The sequence below is a fragment of the Parambassis ranga genome, chromosome 14, assembly GCF_900634625.1.
Source record: "Parambassis ranga chromosome 14, fParRan2.1, whole genome shotgun sequence".
In the NCBI taxonomy this organism is placed as follows: Eukaryota; Metazoa; Chordata; class Actinopteri; family Ambassidae; genus Parambassis; species Parambassis ranga.
This window is the reverse complement of record NC_041034.1, coordinates 662,604-683,142: the sequence shown is the minus strand read 5'-3', so window position 1 is coordinate 683,142 and position 20,539 is coordinate 662,604. Positions and strand designations below refer to the sequence as shown.

Here is a 20,539-nt window from a genome sequence, read left to right as displayed (position 1 = left end):
CATGATACAGCCAAAGAGCACTCGGCGTGTAAGTTGAGCATTGCGGTAACACGCTAAGGAAGTCACAGACGTAAACCAGCTGGGGGGTTGAGAAACAGCGGATTGTCTGACTTGCTAGGAGCCCACCACATAAGCACAGCACATTAGCTGCGCACTGCAGCAATGCGTTGAGGACCTAGTTACTGCAATATAGCCGGGAGTAGCAATGCATAGGCAGGCTACTGCTGCTCCCTCTCCTGTGTGTGTGCTTTCTGTTTGTGTTCTGGAGGAAGGAAACCGCATCCAGTGCGTCAGCTTGTGACCCCACAAGCAATACACTTGCAGCACCAAGCAGTGTGGGGGCTTTCAAGCAGTCCGGCTGGTACCCATGGACAGAGTATCATCCGGTAGCACAGCATAGTGGTTGGACAGATTCAGATGCAGCAGAGAAGGAACCTTCTCCACGGGTCTCTTGCGGACCTGAATGACCACTTCAGACCAGGACGGCTTTGGCGTCAAACACTCAGGGAGCAGTGGGCAGGTGGTGGGGTTCCACTAGACCATGTCTTGGAGGGCAGAATGGAGCTTTCAAAATGGAGCTTTGACTGAGTGACAACTATGTCCATGAAACCCGACAGGAAGGAAAATCACTTAAGTGGCAGAGCAACTGACCATTAAGCAGGACGCTGATGTGTATGTATGTGTGAAAACACAATCCTAACTTCAACTTCAAGCCCTTGTTACATTAAATGAGTTAAAAGCTTTGGTGAAATCCTTCCTACCTAACGTCGACCTCATGTGTGTGCTAATGATTCAGTGAACAAGTTTTAATGTTGATAATTTTATTCGTTGTTTATTGTTTTCAATGTAACTTGAAAAAGAGTTCTTTGACCTCAAAGGGGCTAACCTTGGCAAATGAAAGCTAAACAGAAAATAAATGATTAAAGCTCTGCCCAGAGGCCTTCACTGTTCCTCAGTTTCTGTTCCCCAGTCTCTGAACATTTGTCCCACTCTCACACATGTTACAATCACAGTTCTGGCTGCATCACTTCAGGATGAAGTAAAACAGGCTGACTTTTACTAACAGTATTTATTCAGAGTGTCACAACAAGGTGAACCTGACTATCAGTCTCTTCCTGCTCCATCAGTACAGACAAATAATGCAGACCTCACCAAAACCTCTCGGGGGGGGGAGTCATACATGTCAAACTCGAGGCCTGCGGGCCTAATCTGGCCCACTGCTCATTCTCTGACCCACACATGATGTCAAAAATATATATAATTCAGCCTGACTCAGTTTTGTAAATGCAAGATTTTTATTTTCATTTCATATAAACTGAAACTACCCACAACATTCTACTGAATCAAACCACAGTCATACTAACAAACTTATTTTGAGCAGCAAAAATGACAGCAAAGATCAAAGGCTGGCGCTCACACTCCGGCCGTTGTTGTTGAGAGAGCGCAGCTCTGAAATGTATTTGTTTACAGCTGTGAACAATAAAGGTGTTTCAAACTGAAAAGCAAAGAGGATGGTGAACACAGTTCCAAAGATGGACACAGCAGCAAGTCTTAGGGAGCTCGGTGGAAACAAAGCTGCCTGATGTGTGAAGAAAAAGTCGCTGTGAGTACTTGACTGAACACGGAGAACAGAAGGATCAGAGAGACCAGAGGAGACACGAGGCACACAGCTACAGAGGAGGCTGACATGTCAGCACAGTCAACAAAATGCTGATGCAGCAGTTGAAGTAAATTTTGTGATGGTGAGTTAATCACCATTCATGGACATAGAGCAGGACAGGGACAGCGGGGACATGTCCACATGAATATCCAGTGACCCCTTTGTACATGCTAATGATAGTAAGGAAAATTACAACTTCAAAGAGCTAAAGAGGGGATTACTCAAAATCAGCCCGAGGTGTAGGCCAGTTTTCTGTGTTTCCTAAAGACGGTGAGAGAGCCGGGCCCCCCTTAAACAAAGGCCCTCGTCAGTGGAGGACAATGCCCGGAGTGGCCCTGGGTCATTTTGAGTTTGACACCGCTGGTTTAAGGAATCCACAGCAGAGATGTTGCATGAGAACAGGTCTGATGGTCTGATCTCTGATGCCATAGATCAGAGAGCACAGACATCTGGGAAACAGGGAAATAAATATATACAAAACTCTGTAGAGGCGCACAAACACTATCCTTGTTAAAATTCCTGATAGTGCCATGAACAGTGGGTCGAACATGGTTGAAGACAGAATGAGGCAGAGCTGCACCAGATGCAGCAGCAGAGTGTTAAGAGCTTTTCTGGCAGAAGCTTTGTCTGTGGAGGCCGACCTGGCTGCAATGATTACACCAAAGTAGGAAAAAGAAATTGCAACACCAGCTGATACAAACAGGACACAAATGAAGGCTCTGTCATAATCTTTAGACCGAGGTCCAAGAAGTACGTATACACCAGAGCAGAATTCCTTCATCTGCAGACTCTCAAGGTCTTTAAAAGGAAATTCTAACAGCAGCAGGACACGAGTGAGAATATTTAGAGAACTGAAGGCCCAGATTACAACGATGGCCACACCTGTGTTCCTGATGGTGATGATGGTAGTGTGTCTCAGTGGGTAACACACAGCTACATATCTCTCCAAAGACATCACCAACAGTGTGAGAGGAGCGATTGTAGTGGTGAAACAAGCGAGCAAAATAAGTAAACCACAGACAGGATATGTTAGAAATAACCTACAGGCAGCGAACAAGTACAATAAATGACCGAGAGCCATCTGAACAGTGTCTGCAAACAGAAGGTTATACAAGAGAACATAACGAGAGGTCTCACAAAACACTGGCTTACTCCTCAGTGTGAACAACATGGTCACATTGATGAAGAGGAACACACAGCACGGCAGCGTTGTCACAACGGCTACACTTACTCTCTCCAGTAACTGGACCTGTTGTCCGTCCGTGATGTTAGTCTGAGATCCAGATGTGTCTGACATGACAGAGAAAATCTAAGTCATGACGGTGTCAGTGGAAGACTAAAGCACAATGATGCAGTCAGAACTCCTACAGCAGTTTAGACAAACATCAACAAGAAGTCATGAAAACACAGAGTCCCTGAGCAGACAGCCGGCTGGTTCCACTCACAGCTTGGTTCCATGTGGCAGAGCTGCTCTGCAGGGTTAGATTAACCTTGCATGAGTTATGAAGTCTCTCTTCACAGTTCATTCACGTGACACACCACATGTTCACATGGTTACTGGGCCAATGGTGACTGATGTCACCTCTGTCCTTCTATTATCTAATATGGTGAGTGGTTCCTTGTTACTGTGGCTGTATGACATGATTAACTCTATCACATTAAAACAGCCTTTTTATCTGAAACTGGTGGAACCGTACAGATTTGTTTTTTACACCTATGCCAAAAAACATCACCACAAGCCTGAACAAATTGCTTAATTGAAATGTCTTTCCACATTCTTAGGCTTCAGTGTCCAAAGAAAAAGGGGCATCAATTGGCCATTGAAGTGCTGCATCGAAAACAGAATCATTTTGTACATATAGCAGCACATTGTCTTTAACCGCTTTAAAGGCTGTCTGAACTACTGCCAGCTCGCAACATAGACGCTGATCCATGTTTTGGGTCAGACCACCTACGTGTGCCAGCCTGCATTTGTCACTGATATGCTAAATACCATTCCAACGCTACCTATAAAGCATAGACTGTGTGTTTGTGAAGGAGAGCATGTGTGTGTAGGAAGAGCATGTGTGTTCACTGTTTATTGATCTAATGTGTTTACTGTGAGACGAATGTGCGCATGTGTCAAAATAGCAACGAGTCCAAGCACCCACCAGCAGAAAACATAAATCAGCACCCCAAACCCAAATGAAAAACAAAAGGAGCCAGGCTTAAACAGTTCACAAGAATACCCAGTCTAAAAAGTCCAGGGTGCGGAACCCCAATTGGGCCAGGGAGAAAAACCACCAGAGACAAGGTTGCTGACCGTCGAGGGTCCGGAACGGAACTCAGGTACACTGACCCACCAGGGTCAGTACTGAAACTTAGGAACGGAGGCCCACCAGGACTGTAACAGGAATCCATGAGCTTAGGCCCACTAAGGCTGGAACAGGAACAGGAACCTCTGTCAATAGACAGAGACCCAGACCCTCCGGGACCCAAACAGAGACCACCGGACCACCAGCTAGGTTCCCCTACTGGCCAGAAATCTTTCGGGGAGAACTCAGCCAGCCAGGCAGAGCCCACAGAAACAGTGGCCCGCTTGGTGGTTTGTGAGGTGGGCCAAGCTAGTTAAGGGGGAGGGCACCAACTTTTCAAGCCGGTCCTGGGACTGGGGAAGCAGCCAGGGCTTAATGTCCAGAAGGTTGTTAATTATGTCTCTTTTCTATACTTTATTGGTAGTCTATTTTATAATGTATATATCTTTTCTTAACTTATCCTTTGCTGTCTGTATCTTCTGTTGCAAAAATGCAATTTCCCCATTGTGGGACTAATAAAGGTTTCTTAATCTTAATCTTAATGTCAAACAGCACCTGCACTCCTCCAGTTCCTGGTATACTTCCACTTTCATGGAAAACCAGGTCTCAGAAGCCTGTCCACCATGTCTATTTCCGGAGGTTAGACTTCTCCTGCGCCACCCACAGTTTGAAACTCTTAGATTTGACTTCAAGAGGTAAGTGAAGCAGGACACTTGGATTGTAAGCCAAGTAGTTTCCTGAGTTGGTCCACTAGTAACTTGGCTTCTTTCAGTGTGCACACACTTCTGTCTACATAGAAGCTGTTCTGGACTTGCTATTCGAATGTTCTTAGAGGTTCTTCAACCCTCAGATCACGCCATAAGAACCAAAGTAAAGGTTGAGAGAAGGTGCACCTGGTGAAACATCCCTTTTATGTTCCCACTGACTACTATCGGTTGCTCACAGAATCTTTTTTTGTTATTTAAATTTTTATTAAGTTTTAAGAAAAATATACAAATGAACATAGGGTCACAATACAACAATTAGGTTTTGTTTTTGGTGTAGACTATCTCTGACATATAACAATAAAAATAAGAGTAAACATGTAAAGCAAATTTCACATAAAGAAATCCACCTCCTGGAAATCCAGTCCATTAAGTAAAGTGCAAGAGAGTGTTGCTTTTAGCCTCTAATTCCAGTGTTTTTATCAGTCTTTGCATATTTCCAAAAATGTTCCCAAGGACACGTCCTTTCCTCCATGTTGTCCTTTAGTCTACAACACATAGACTCATAGGATGCTGTCTCCACCATTGCATCCATCCAGTCCTTCAAACTGGGGGAGACTGCTGTTTTCCAGTGTCTTAGAATTACTCTCGAAGCTGCTCACAGAATCTTAGCAAAAAGTGTTGGTGCAGGTAATAAGTACTGGTTAAGGGTCTGGCCAAGACAGTGGTGAGAGCAGTTGAAAACCATCCAATCCTTCCTATTGTGGCTAACGAGGTGATGAGGGATGTACCAGCTGTCTTTGGAAGAGGCCTTCTGGGTAAGCTTCTCGCTGCCTGGGTTTTTTCAGGGAACACCTCTCAGTGCCACATAGCAAAGGCATGACTGATTCTTTAGGTGCATGCAACAAAGTTAGCCTGCAAAGCTGGGCCCTGGTATTGACACACGTCAACTCTCAGAGACTGAGCTATATCTATCAGTACCTTGATTTTTCTTTTCGTTCATTGAGCTCTGTTATACCAGTCGGCAGTGTCTCAAGCAACCCTTTTCCTCTTGGATGTTTTTTTTATATCTGCATGATGATGGAAGCCTGGGTCTGGGTTCTGCAGGTATGGAGATTAATGGGTAAGCAGGAACTCACTATCTGTAGAGCTTATCTGGATAAAACCTGGGGCTATCTTAGTCTCGTAAGGGGCAGCATTCCCAAGTAAGATACTGGAAGAAGGCTTAGGCGGTGATGTTAGGGCTTAGTCCTCCCAAGACGGGGCCTCGTTTCAGGAGTAGGAGAACGTATTAGATCCTGCGTAAACACATCCCTGTGAGAACATCCCACATAGACGCTATTCACACTGGAGAAAGCCAACCCAGCTAGAGTGGTATTGAATCCACATAGCCTTTAAGCTGGATGCATTCAGACCTATTTTCGGATCTGGCCAGCACACACACGTCCACGCTCAATCCAGCTTAACCCAGTTTCTTTGTTGTCCTCCAAACTGCTAGGTGGCACCTCGTAAAATTCATAGTCTGTTTTTTTCCTGTGTTGCTCGTTCGTTGTTTTTGTTTTTTTGGTTCAAAGCACAGTTTATTTCTTTGTAGCACTGTTGAAAATAAACTCAGGGCAAAGCTGTAGTAGTGCAACGGATGTTTGCACACAGATTTTGTACTCGACCCGGACACTGTCCCTGTGAACCATGAAGTATGCGGTCGCTAGCGAGATTCACTAGCCGCATTTGTGTTCAGACCTGAACCAGATCTAAGCCAATCCGGGTGGAGCCAGCTCGGAGAGGTGGATTGAAATCAATCCAGATGTATCTCGATTTGCTTTGTTTAGACCCAGAGAAAAAACTATCCGGATATGACCCGAATCCTGTTCTAGCTGAATTAATTTCCCCAGGGTGAACAGGGTCATAGTCCAATCTCAAACTCCCGAAATCTGGCTAGTCGAAACATCTGCCATTTAGACCTCACGTCTAGATACTTCAAGCCTTCATCTTGTGAGGACCCATCAAGGTGTCACTCAACACTGTTTTTTCAGCACAATAACACTACAAACCATTCATCATTGATGATTATTATTCATGATTATTCAGAAACACTGAGAGCATTTTATCAGCACGCCCATTCACTGACAAGCTTTCCACTGCAGCTGGTGCTGTTGAAGATCTAAAAACATCATAAATATACTTAGTCTGCTGACCAAAGGTTGATGAGCTGCCAAACCCCCCTGTTCCTTCACCAAAGGGAGTCCCAAACGACTTGTTGAACATGGTGGTCTGCTAGTAGGCCAAACACAATTTACAAAAGTAATGAATCAAACGGTTCAGAAGCCCTTTTCACATTCTCTGCATCTTAACTGGGTTTAACTTGTCAGAACACAAATGCACAACACAGTGGACATTAACCAGTCTTCACTTTTGAATTCTGGGATGATGTGTTTGACTATAAAATGTGTATTGACCGTCTGGTCGACAATCAAAATGTCAAAACACAGGAAACATTGGTTGACACAGAATTTATAATTATCAGGACAAAAAACTTGAAGAACACGGTCACAAAGTGAATCATAAGATATTGTATTTTATTCTCAAAAAAAATATATGACGTGGGATGGATAGAGGAAGGTGACTTTTTAACAAGTCATTCAGTGGAAGCTAAGTGTCTCAGAGTTTTGTCACTTAACATTACTTTAGATTAGTTATTAGTTTATTAGGATTAGTGCACATTTTATGGGCCACTAATTTGAAGTTTGATACTGCTTAGTAAATAAGCAAATCAAAGTGACAAATAAACATTTGGCCTGTTGCTAATTATTGGAACAAACAGTGTGAAAATAAAAGTGTTTAATAACAGACATATATATATATATATACATATAAGAGAGATTATGAATTTCTGTATTAGTGCAGTTATTAAAAAAGAGAAAAACAAGCTTATGATCTATTTGGTTTGGTAACCTAAGGAGCTTTGTCTTTGCAGGTGCAATCCTGAAATATTTTTGGTCCAGTCACTGAAGCAGAGGGGAGCTTCTCAAAGCTGAAGCTCATCAAGATCTACTTTAGGTCATCCATGGGACAGGACTGTCTCAGTGGTCTTGCCATAATCGGCATCAACCATGAGATATGGAAGCAGCTGTCATTGAGGACATCATAAATCAACTTTGCAAGAAAAAAAGCCAGGAAGCAGATATTTTAAGGAGACTTGACGTTGAATATACAGCTTTTTAAATATAGTCAAGTATTCTTTTTATTGTTAGTTTGTTTTCATATATTTCACTCTAATATAGTTGCTTATTGTATTTTTATTCAAAGTGTTTAAAACGTAACTCTAAATGTAATGCAACACAACAATGTAACATTTTTAGTAACACTCAGTATCGATTTTATTTATTAACTTAAAGAGGATTGTTGTTTCCCTTTTATTATAATGTTTTAGTAGTAAAATACTGAAAAACTACATTCTTCTCATATCCAGACATGACATCCACAAAAATAATAAACTGAGGTGACAATATATTATTTTGTGACCACATCATAACTGTAACATTAGGACATTTTGGCTGATTTGAGCCAGCTGCCCTTTGGGACTAAGCTAAAGCTGCACAGACAGTTTCACTGAATTAGGCTGTTAATGAGTTCCAAAGATATTCTGAACGTTTGAAAATCACTTTTACAAAAAAGTGACATTCGAATATATAAGGCCTGCATGGACAGGACAGCAAGAGACTGACAAGAACATGGTTAGAAAAGACATTTACCTTAACAACAAGATATCTTGATGTTTCTACAGAAGGTGTGTTTCATTTCTTTAACCAGCTGTGGTAACATTATATTAAAGGGAACCCACGGTGAGCAAGGTTTTTTTTCTGGTTTCTTGTCTGGTGGCTCAGACGTAAACGGACATCTTCAGCTTGTATTTTTCTCAGAGGCCTTTCAGGTGTCTCATCTCTCTGTCACAGTAACAACAGAGAGCTTCAGGCGACAGCACAGATAGTACAGGAGGACAGGTCTGATGGTCTTGTCTCTGATGCCGTAGATAAGAGCGCTCAGACATCTGGGCAGAACGATAATAAACACATACAAAATATTCTGGATGCGTATAAGCATGGTCCTCGTGACAACGTTTGAGGCGGCTATCAGTAAGGGGTTGTGTATGGTTGAGGACAGAATGAGGCAGAGCTGCACCAGATGCAGCAGCAGAGTGTTACGAGCTCTTCTGGCAGAAGCTTTGTCTGTGGAGGCCGACCTGGCTGCAATGATTACACCAATGTAAGAGGAAATGACTGACAGACCAGCTGATACAAACAGGAAACAGGTGTAAGCTTTGTCATAGTCAACAGTCACAGGAGTGAGAAACATGAGAAAGGTACTACAAAACTGTTTCATCTGCAAACTCTGTAGCTGCTCAAAAGGAAACTGTAACAGCAGCAGAACCCGGACGCCAGTGTTCAGTGAACAAAAGGCCCAGACTGCCGTGATGGCTGCACCTGTGTTCCTGATGGTGATGATGGTAGTGTGTCTCAGTGGGTAACACACAGCTACATACCTCTCCAAAGACATCACCACCAGTGTGAGAGGAGAGATTTCACTGGTGAGATTGGCAACCATGACAAAAACACCACAGACAGGATACGTCAGCATGATTCTACACACAGACAGAATGTAGAGTAACTGACTGACTGCAATCTGCACAGTGTCTGCAAACAGGAGGTTATACAGCAGAATGTAACGGCAGGTCTCACGAAACACCGGCCTGCTTCTCAGTGTAAACAACATTATCACATTAATGATTAAGAATATGCAGCATGAAATTGTAGTCAGAGTGACCAGCAGCATTTTCTCCACTAGTCCCATACTATCATCAGTAGTGTTGGTCCAAGCTTGACTAGACATCTCAAAAACTAACCAGCGAACATTAGAGCAAAAAAAGGAGTTTCACCTGTGCAGGTAACAGCAGGCTGCTGCACAGGGTCTACCTGCTGTCCCACTTTTTATATCAGCTTTGACCATGTGACGCGATGGCAGAAGGGTGATGTCATCTAGCGAGGTTTACTTTCATTCTTGCTTTTGTTTTGGTTGTATGCAACATTAAAAAAGACATTGTGTTCAGCTTATACTGTTTTTAGGGACTTCTTGTTAACAGTGTCTTTCATAGATGTCTACGGTTCGGCCAAACGTTCCCAACAGACTCACACAATTCGCTTGGGGCTGCCAGGTCTGTCCAGCTTCTTACCCTGCCAACAGATCCAACTCACCATCAGATGATCAGTTGACAGCTCAGCTGCTCTCTTCACCTGAGTGTGACTACAAAATCAGTTATTGACTTCAAGGCTATGGTGTCTTTGTGCCAGTTCTTGTTTTTCAAGTTTTTGAAAAAAAACAATATTTTAAAAAAACGCACACAAAGAATATCCACGTGACAGTTTCTAAAAGCACAATGACTAGTGAGTGGTAAATGCATGATTGGTGAGACGTGAACTCAAAAATCCAAAGTTTCTTACAAGGTAAAAGTACAACAGGAAACAGGTAGGATTTTCAAAATAAGAAAACCTGGCTCGAAGCATGGACCTGACATAAATAACTTAGCTGGTGAAGGGGTGGCACCACAATGTGAGGTTTTATTCCTTGATTTAGGAGCCTGGAAAAAAGTCATATCTACTCCATGCACTGTATGTGAGAACCAGAAATAATGCACATTTATGTATATAACTTTAAATATTCTACACTGTTTAAAAAACTAAAGGGAACACTTAACCAACACAACGTAACTCCAAGTCAATCACACTTCTGTCAAATCAACCTGTCCAGTTAAGAAGCAACACAAAGGACAGGTTCTGGAGTCCCCATTCAGTGGTAAGGCTCAAGAATTAATCAAAGTTATCAATGGCATGCAAGTACACAGGCATTAGCAATAGGATGGTGACTCCGCTTCATGGGGCAGTCTCTGTTCAGATGGGGTTTCTGATTATTTTATAATGATTTGATTGGCAGTTGGCATTTAAAAGACCAACAAAAAACATTCTGAATCCCAGAATAGATATGTCAATAATGACTAAATGATCAAATATTTGGCCCAGCTGTTTAACTTAGGGCCCCTCACCTACAGATGTTATGGATGGCATGTTTGATCACAGAGTAAGTTGTGCTTACTTAAGCTGTGCGTATATGGATAAAAAGTATGATGGTGAGCTTATATTGGCACAGGATGTTTATAAGGATGTTACTGTAGTTACTCATTATCTTCTGGATTTCATATAAATGACCCGTACTTGTTCAAGTAAAGATCTTCGAAGATCTTTACTTGAACAGAAAGATCTTTGTTTGGCCCCCAGTCCCAGCCTTTCAAAGACTGAACAGACACAGCAGGCATCAGAACTGACCGTTCTAAAACATGTTCAAGTGAATAAAGTTTTCTCTTTGCACTTTTTCTCTGGCTGAACTTCGGCAGAGGTGAGCATCATCCCACAGGACAGTTGTTCATGTCAACATCACCGACAGCATTAATGGGACTGTAAGTTTGAATATTTAATGACTCTAAATGAGTCGTCAGGAGACCAGGTCAGAAGGGAAGGATTCCTCTCTGTGCCCTCAGCACCTAAAAAACATTGTGTAAATTATGGGCAGAAATGTGTCTTCTGAGGTCACCGTGACATTTGAGCTTTGATAAACTCGTAACTGGTCATCGTTGAATGTTTGTTTTTTTTTTGTTGTTGTTTAACCCACACGGTGACCAGTTCTAAAGCTAAAGTACATTTGGAGTTTAAATGCTTTTTAACAGTGCAAACATGAAGTTTTAAAGATCTACTAATATCTCTAAAATACATGTTTCAGTCTCATGCAGTGAGTCTCTGCTAGAGCCCCAGTTTAGGCTTCAAAGAGCTTTACCTCTGTGAAAGAGTTTGATGTGAGAAAGATTTACAGAATATACAGCGTCACAGTTATGATTTCAGACATTTATGCTGAAAAGAAAGTTTCCATCAGTTACTTTGGACTTTGTGTCTGCAGTACTTTGTCTCTCCAGAGACATACAGCAACCCTTTCCCACTAAGACTACCAGTAATCACAGGAGCCATTAATTATCTCACTGTTTACTGAAAACATTCATCACCATTGATGAGGGTTTGAATATTAAATGTGTCTAAATGAGGTATCAGGGGACTCTGAGACACCACAGAGTGTTGCATCACACTAACAACAATATTTCAACATTAACAATAACATGCAGCAAAGTTTAATGATCAAGTTGTTTCAACAGTCCAGTATTGATACAACCAGATCAACATTCAAAGGCCTTGGGCGTGCAGATATCTCAGGAGTCGAATTGACCCCTGGAACTTCTGCATCGATTTGTCGCAATTTACTACTGGAGTGTTAGGGTTAGGTTATATTTAAAATAGAAGATATCGTTAGCATTCACAACCATAATCATAGTCAACAACAATGTTTTAGAAAGATTTCAGAACATTTAGACATGATCTGCCTACTTCCTCTGTCCGCATCCATCAATCCTCACTCCAGAACCTCAAGGTCCCTAACACTCATCCTAAAACCCAGGAAGACCGGTCCTTTCAGACTGTGGCCCCCAGACTTTGGAGTGTTAGAATTGGCTTACTTTTGAGATAGAAGATATCTTTGTTTTCTTTTTTTGAATATCGTTAGTGTTTATAACCATAATCATAGTCAACAACAAGTTTTTAGGTAAGGCGCAGGAGTGCCCAGTCTGACAGTAGACATTTAAAAGCTCGAAAATCGAAAGAACAGGGTTTAACAAAAGGTGAGCTTTTAATTAAGGCCAAAGACCAAAACACAAAACTCCAAAAACCACAACATACAAAGGAAGAGACAAAGGGAAACGAAACTGAAAAACAAACCATTCAGCTCATTTTTATTCAGAAGGTTGAAGCAAGGCAACTGGACTTAGAATTTCCTTGAAGACGTTTCGCTGCTCTTCCAAGCAGCACAGACTGCAACATGTTGTGCGCTCTGCTAAGAAAGTGATCGGCTGCAGCCTCTTATCTCTCCAAGATCTGCACATCTCCAGGCGTGCGGGTCAAATCACAGCTGACCCCTCTCACCCTGGTCATGGACTCTTTAAACTACTCCCTTCAGACAGAAGGTTGCAATCCATTCGGACCAGAACCAGAAATTGGAGGTCATCCAGACAACATGCCTTGTTCCTGTGCCCAAGACCAAACATCCAAGCACACACAGCGACTACAGACCAGTTGCTCTGACTTCACATGTGATGAAGTCTCTGGAGAGGCTGGTCCTGAAACACCTGCGTGCTGTTGTGGAACCATCGCTGGACCCCCTGCAGTTTGCTTACCAGCCCCATATTGGAGTGGAGGACGCCATCATCTACCTGCTGCACAGAGCACACACCTACTTGGAGGAGGCAGGTAACACTGTTAGAATCATGTTCTTTGATTTTTCCAGTGCGTTTAACACCGTGCAGCCTGCCCTTTTGAATAGGAAGCTCCTGGACATGCAGGTAGAGACCCCACTGGTCACCTGGATCACTAACTATCTTACAGGTCGACCACAATTTGTGAGGCTGAGGAACACCGTCTCGGACACGATAGTGAGCAGCACGGGGGCACCCCAGGGCACGGTACTGTCTCCATTCCTGTTCACACTCTATACATCGGACTTCAGACACTGCTCACAGTCCTGCCACCTGCAGAAGTTCTCGGATGACTCTGCCATTGTGGGCTGTACCAGCAGAGGTCGGGAGGCGGAGTATATGAGTGTGGTGGACAGCTTTGTGGAGTGGTGCGGACAGAACCACCTGCAGCTGAATGTCACAAAGACAAGAGAGCTGGTGTTGGACTTCAGGAAGCACCAGACACTCCCTAACCCGGTCAGCATCAAAGGTACCAACGTGGACATTGTGGACAGCTACAAATACCTGGGTGTCCACATTGACCACAAACTGGACTGGTCCACAAACGCAGAGGCAATATACAGGAAGGGACAGAGTCGCCTGTATCTACTGAGGAGACTCAGGTCCTTTAACGTCTGCCAGACCATGCTGCAGATGTTTTACCACTCGGTGGTCTCCAGCGTCATCTTCTACGCTGTAGTGTGCTGGGGCAGCAGGATGAAGACGGCCGACACCAACAGACTCAACAAGCTCATTAGGAAGGCTGGCTCGGTGCTGGGAGTGGAGCTAGAGTCTGTGGTGGAGGTGACGGAGAGGAGGATACTGAGGAAACTCCTCAGTATTCGTAACAACACGTCTCACCCCCTGCACGACACACTGCTGTCCTACAGGAGCACATTCAGTGGTAGACTGAGACTACGAGGAGCAGCACAGAACGCCACAGGAGCTCCTTCCTGCCAGTGGCCATCAGACTGTATAACTCCTCCCCTTTCTGTAGGAGAGGAGCTAGATAATCATGTCAGGCATCACTGTCATTCCCTCCACTGGTCTATATTTATGTTTACTTAGTACCTTACATCTCCATATTTGTATCCATGTATCATATATTGTGCTCATACTGCGTACTGTACTCTTATTTTGGATTATAGTGACACTTATACTCTTATACTCTGTACTTAACTGCATTTAATGTAACTTGATACCTCTGGCACAAGAATTTCCTTTGGGATTAATAAAGTTTTATCTTATCTTATCTTATCTTATGTCCTTTAGACATGCCTGTAGTCTGACTAACAGCTCTGTTTCTTCAGTTTTAATGGATAAATACAGCTGGGTATCATCAGCATAACAATAAGAGTTTATACTGTGCTTTTGAATATTTTGCATTAAATGTAGGTTAAAATAAGTACACATAACAATACACAAATCCACACTGTACTCTGAATGTATATTGCATGTTGAAGTTATTATGAGCTTTTGAGTGGCATGTTTAAATGCCTTAAAGACACCATAGAGGTTACAGTTAGGGCTGGGCGATATGGCCATTTACTAATATCCTAATATCTAGGCCTGGTCAGGATATATATATATATATCACTATTTTGTCTTAGCCTTGAAATAACAGTTTGATGCATCATGCCAGCATGATCTATGTCTCTAACAACATTGTTGTTCATACTGCTTTAACATATGCTGACATTTTATCGATTAATTTGAATTTGCTCTTTCATTGTACCTTTCACTGCTGAGACACATCCCTTTGCTCCCATAGTTCAAAGTGGGTTCAGACCTCCCCCACCCATATCCGACAGATACTTAAACAACATGGCAGCTGGCGGAGAAGAGCTCGCCCCTAAATAAGGCAGTTTGGAAGTGGTTCCGTTTTGCTGCATCAGAGCCAGAAGCAAGCGTGCCCTTCAAACTTGTTTCTATCACCTAACCTCACGGTGCTTCAAAGATCTTTAATAATACTGATGTCCCACTCTCTCCCGATTACCCGCGTCACTGCGTGTTTGAGTGTGTATGTAGCTCTTACCATTAATGTAATACCTTTAAACAACACAGAAGTTTTTGGGCCATGTTAATAAACAATTAACCATTCTTTCTTCCTACAATGGCTTGTGGGTTAGAGCCTACTAGAGGATAAGGCACGTCCTGACCCAGCTATGGTGAAATAACCCAGGGAAAAAAGGTTTTGTGATGAATGGCTGCGTGAATTTATCTGGCTTTGCTGTGCTGTTATGTTAAAGGTCGGGTAGGAGATTTCCTTCTGATGCACTTTTTGTTAAATGAGTGTAACTTCTCTTTACAATCCGATAGCAACTGATGAGTTCAGCAGTTTCACTTTAAAACGAAGAATATGAATCATCTGTGGAAGTTATAAACCGCTAAAAACATCTTCCTGCTCTGCACACATCAGAGAGGTACGTGCATGATGGCCGAATTCACAGACTGGTTGGGAGACATGGCTTTGGGGTGAGCTCCGAGAGAAAGGGGCATGTGTCTACTTTCCAAAAAAAGTTTTCAAAATCTCCTACCCTACCTTTAATGCTGTGGTACACAATAAAATTTATATATAAATTTAAAACAGCTCATGGTACCTCCTGCTTTTATTATCACATTATTTGGTAACACTGGAAATAAGCTGAAATGTGAATTTTTGCATTGCCTGTTGTTTTCATTTGCTCTGTAACATATGATGTTTGCTGCATGTTTGTTCCTTGAGTGTTAAAATGTAGTTTATTTATGGTCAACTGATGGACCTGACCTGTCGGTTGTTCTTGCTTCTCACTACAGACAAATAATAAAGGCCTCATCAAACCCTCTCAGCCAATGGTTGCTACACTTTAGGAGTCAGTCGACAGCAGAGATGGTGCATGAGAACAGGTCTGATGGTCTGATCTCTGATGCCATAGATCAGAGAGCTCAGACATCTGGGAAACAGGGAAACACATATATACAAACATGTATAAAAGCGCACAAACACTATCCTTGTTAAAATTCCTGAAAGCGCCATGAGCAGTGGACTGAAGATAGTTGAGAGTAGAATGAGACAGAGCTGCACCAGATGCAGCAGCAGAGTGTTACGAGCTTTTCTGGCAGAAGCTTTGTCTGTGGAGGCCGACCTGGCTGCAATGATTACACCAATGTAGGAAAAAGATATTGCAACACCTGCTGATACAAACAGGACACAAATGAAGGCTCTGTCAAAATCATTAGACCGAGGTCCAATAGACATGGTTCTGTCAGAGCAGAAGTCCTTCATCTGCAGACTCTCAAGGTCTTTAAAAGGAAATTCTAACAGCAGCAGGACACGAGTGAGAATATTTAGAGAACCCAAGGCCCAGATTACAACGATGGCCACACCTGTGTTCCTGATGGTGATGATGGTAGTGTGTCTCAGTGGGTAACACACAGCTACATATCTCTCCAAAGACATCACCAACAGTGTAAGAGGAGCGATTGTAGTGGTGAGACTGGCGAGTAAAGTGAGGAAACCACAGACAGGATATGTCAGAATTAACCTAGAGGCAGCAATCAAGTACAATAACTGACTGAGAGCCATCTGAACAGTGTCTGCAAACAGAAGGTTATACAAGAGAACATAACGAGAGGTCTCACAAAACACTGGCTTACTCCTCAGTGTGAACAACATGGTCACATTGATGAAGAGGAACACACAGCATGGCAGCGTTGTCACAGCAGAAAACACCATTCTCTCTAGTATCCCCTGATTGACATCCACAGTTACATTGGTCATAAACTGATTTGTGACTGACATTTTAGAGAAGAAATTAAACTGTGAATAGAACTAAGGCACAATGATGCAGTCAGAACTCCTACAGCAGTTTAGACAAACATCAACAAGAAGTCATGAAAACACAGAGTCCCTGAGCAGACAGCCGGCTGGTTCCACTCACAGCTTGGTTCCATGTGGCAGAGCTGCTCTGCAGGGTTAGATTAACCTTGCATGAGTTATGAAGTCTCTCTTCACTGTTCATTCACGTGACACACCACATGTTCACATGGTTACTGGGCCAATGGTGAATGATGTCACCTCTGTCCTTCTATTATCTAATATGGCGAGTGGTTCCTTGTTACTGTGGCTGTATGACATGATTAACTCTATCACATTAAAACAGCCTTTTCCTTTGGACCTACAGTGTATCCCACACATCTGTGTTGTCCATAACAGCAACACTGAACAGTTTCAGAAACATTCAGACCAGCCCTTCTAATCCAAGATCCAGGACTCGTTTTAAATGACTTCAGTCACCTTTCATACCCATTGTGACGAACTGCAGCAGGTCATCTTGACCACGTCTACGTGACTTGATCCACTGAATTGCTGCCATGTTGTTGGCTGTGAAAAGTTCAGATCTCAAACATGGAAATGATCTAAAGAGATCTAAAGAGATCAACAGTTTATGTACCAGGACCTGAACAAATTTACTCTGGAAGTTGGTACATTTTAACATGTCTGTGGGGATGGACTGTTTTAAAGCTAGACTTAAGTGGCCACTTGAAGAACTGCAGTTTTTGAAACATCCATCTTGTGCTGTTTCTATTTTTCTCATGGTAATCAGTTCCAAGCAAATGATGAATAAACTCTTTTTGTAGTTCTTCATTCAGACTACTGAAATAAATATGATCTGAATTTTAGTCTTCTTCAGTTAACATCAGATGAAGGAAGGGAGAGTGTCCATCACTGAATCACACCAGAGAATCACACCATGTGAGATGATTCATTCCCTCCTGCTACCCCCAGCCCCCAGCCTACCGTCTACCCTGCCTGCCAGATAGTCTTTCTTCTAGTTGTTGAACCTGCTAGCATCCAGCTATCACAAATTGGTGGAAACCATTGACAGTAAAAAGTATGGACAGAGCTTCCATGACGTCACCCATTTGTTTCTGAAGATTTTGAGGCTCGGTGGGAGGCTCCGGGATGTGCTGACCGCCGCCATGTTGGCAGCGTCATGTGCGCCAAAACTCCAAATAATGACAAAGTAAACATTTTTGCTGTGAATTTGGCCATTTTAACATGGGAGTCTATGGGAAATTACTCGCTTTTGGAGCCAGCCCCCAGCAGTTGCGGCATGAACAAGTTTTGACACTTCCGCATGGGCTTCAAGTTTGAGGCCCGCAGGTTGCCGGTCAGTGGAAACACACTCCCTGCCCTTGAATGACTATAGAGATTTGATGTATAACCAGTGACAACCAGTGATGCTGTTTCCACAGCACTCCACACAGCTCTCACCCACCTGGAAAATAAAGACTCATACGTTCGAATGCTGTTCATAGACTTCAGCTCAGCATTCAACACCATCATCCCACAGCAGCTCATCAACAAACTGGACCAGCTGGGGCTGAGCTCCTTGCTGTGCAACTGGCTGCTGGACTTCCTCACCGGGAGACCTCAGACAGTGCGGGTCGGCAGAAACACATCCAGCACCATCACAATGAACACCGGGGCTCCCCAAGGATGTGTGCTGAGCCCCCTCCTCTTCACTCTGCTGACCCATGACTGGACGCCAACAGACAACACCAACATCTTTGTGAAGTTTGCGGACGACACAACTGTGGTGGGTCTCATCTCCGGTGGAGATGAAACACAATACAGGAATGAGGTGCACCTTCTGGCCGGGTGGTGCAGAGACCACAACCTCTCCCTGAATGTGGAGAAGACAAAGGAGATGGTTGTGGACTACAGGAGAGCACACAGTCAGCACACCCCTCTGACCATCGACGGTGCTGCTGTGGAGCAGGTGAGCAGCACCAAGTTCCTGGGTGTGCACATCACTGAGGACCTCTCCTGGACTAACAACACTGCATCCCTGACCAAGAAGGCACAGCAGCGCCTCTACTTCCTCCACAAGCTCAAAAGAGCCAGAGCCCCTCCCTCCATCCTGTGCACCTTCTACAGAGGGGCTGTTGAGAGCATCCTGTCCAGCTGCATCACTGTGTGGTACGGAGCCTGCACCGCCACCTGCAGGAAGACGCTTCATCGCATAGTGAGAGCAGCTGAGAGGATCATCGGCGTCCCTCTCCCCTCCCTCCAAGACCGCTACGACAGCCGTCTCACCCGAAAGGCCCTCCGCATCACAGGAGACCCCACCCACCCTTCACACCGCTTCTTTAGTCTGCTGCCATCAGGAAAGAGACTGAAGCCTCCGGGCCAGGACCAGCAGACTGAGGGACAGCTTCATCCACCAGGCTGTCAGGAAGCTGAACTCTCTCCCTGCTGCGCCCCACTTTCTCCCCCTTCCCTGACACCACCCCCCACCCCACCCCACCCCACCCCCTACCCCTACCACCATCCCCCCACCCCTACCACCACCCCACCACCCAGGATAGGAAATCTTTGTACCAGCCACTTTACCCTGTGCATTCTCTTGCACCTTAGTCATGTAATACCAGTCTCATATAAGCTGCTATAACTTAAACTATTCCTGGACTGTTTACATTATGCCAACTGCACTGTCTTGCACCATTACATCTTTTGCACTCTCATACCAGTCTCAATAAGCTGTTATAAGTTAAACCACTCCTGTTTATATTATGCCAACTGCACTGTCTAAAGGTTTCTTAATTAATTAATGCTGAAGTACAGCGACCATGGACAGTTTAGATGAGCAGCTGGCAAACAGCTCCTGGAAAGAGAAACACGGCGCACAGAGGAGAGCGTCTGTCCGAAAGGTGGCGATATAAAAACTAATCCCAGTATTGATCACGGCGTTACAGTGGCTCGCGCACATTAAACACTGGGAGACGGGATGTATTATTGCAGACAGTCATCCACACGTTCACAGAATTAAACTCACACAGACCAGAGGTCTGCTACAGTCAGCTACACTGATCTTCTATCTATTGTCATGCTATATGCCCTCTTCCTTGAACATGATCAGCTCGTTAGGCCAGGTAACCACGACTGTGCACACAATTTGCAACACAACTGCATTGTCAACACATTTAGTGTGTGACCTGCGCTGCGTAGGAGGGCCGTATGAGGAGTTCTGCACACACACACGTCTCGCGGGGTATGGTACCTCCATGCCGAAACGAATTTTTTTTTACTCTTACCACCCGTGGAGCAAGTTCTAGGTTCTCTGTTCTCATGGAGTATGGAACAGCCTTTAGTGAGCACAGCTCTGAGTTATAGAGTCGGATGGCAGACGGCAGGAATGACTTCTTGTATCGTTCCTTAGAGCAGCGGGGCAGCAGGAGTCTGTTGCTGAAGTTGCTTCTCAGCATGTCCACAGTATTGTGGAGAGGGTGGGAGGGACTGTTCATGATTGACAGCAGTTTAGCCAGCACGCTTTCCCTCACCACCTCCTCCAGGTCGGCAAGCTTAAAGCCAACAACAGACCCCGCCTTTTTGATGAGTTTGTCCAGTCTGTTGGCGTCCTTTGCTTTAATTCCTGATCCCCAGCACACCACAGCAAAAAAGATGGTGCTCGCCATGACAGACTGGTAGAACATGTGGAGCATCCTGCTGCAGACACTG

The 20,539-nt window shown here is 44.0% G+C and overlaps 3 protein-coding genes across 3 annotated transcripts; all 3 read right to left on the bottom strand.

Moving 5' to 3' along the window:
• Positions 1–2,000: 2,000 nt before the first annotated feature.
• On the bottom strand, positions 2,001–2,957 carry LOC114446433 (odorant receptor 131-2-like). Its single transcript, XM_028422073.1, has one exon. The coding sequence runs from the start codon at positions 2,955–2,957 to the stop codon at positions 2,001–2,003; it is 957 nt and encodes a 318-aa protein (XP_028277874.1).
• Positions 2,958–8,594: 5,637 nt separating this feature from the next.
• On the bottom strand, positions 8,595–9,545 carry LOC114446432 (odorant receptor 131-2-like). The gene has a single exon (XM_028422072.1). It carries the CDS (start codon positions 9,543–9,545, stop codon positions 8,595–8,597), a length of 951 nt encoding a protein of 316 aa, XP_028277873.1.
• Positions 9,546–15,874: 6,329 nt separating this feature from the next.
• LOC114446431 (odorant receptor 131-2-like) lies at positions 15,875–16,816 on the bottom strand. The gene has a single exon (XM_028422071.1). It carries the CDS (start codon positions 16,814–16,816, stop codon positions 15,875–15,877), a length of 942 nt encoding a protein of 313 aa, XP_028277872.1.
• Positions 16,817–20,539: the final 3,723 nt, after the last annotated feature.

Excerpts from the sequence above, each read along its gene's own strand:
- LOC114446433 (XM_028422073.1), bottom strand. The coding sequence starts at position 2,957 with ATGTCAGACACATCTGGATCTCAGACTAACATCACGGACGGACAACAG.
- LOC114446432 (XM_028422072.1), bottom strand. The coding sequence starts at position 9,545 with ATGTCTAGTCAAGCTTGGACCAACACTACTGATGATAGTATGGGACTA.
- LOC114446431 (XM_028422071.1), bottom strand. The coding sequence starts at position 16,816 with ATGTCAGTCACAAATCAGTTTATGACCAATGTAACTGTGGATGTCAAT.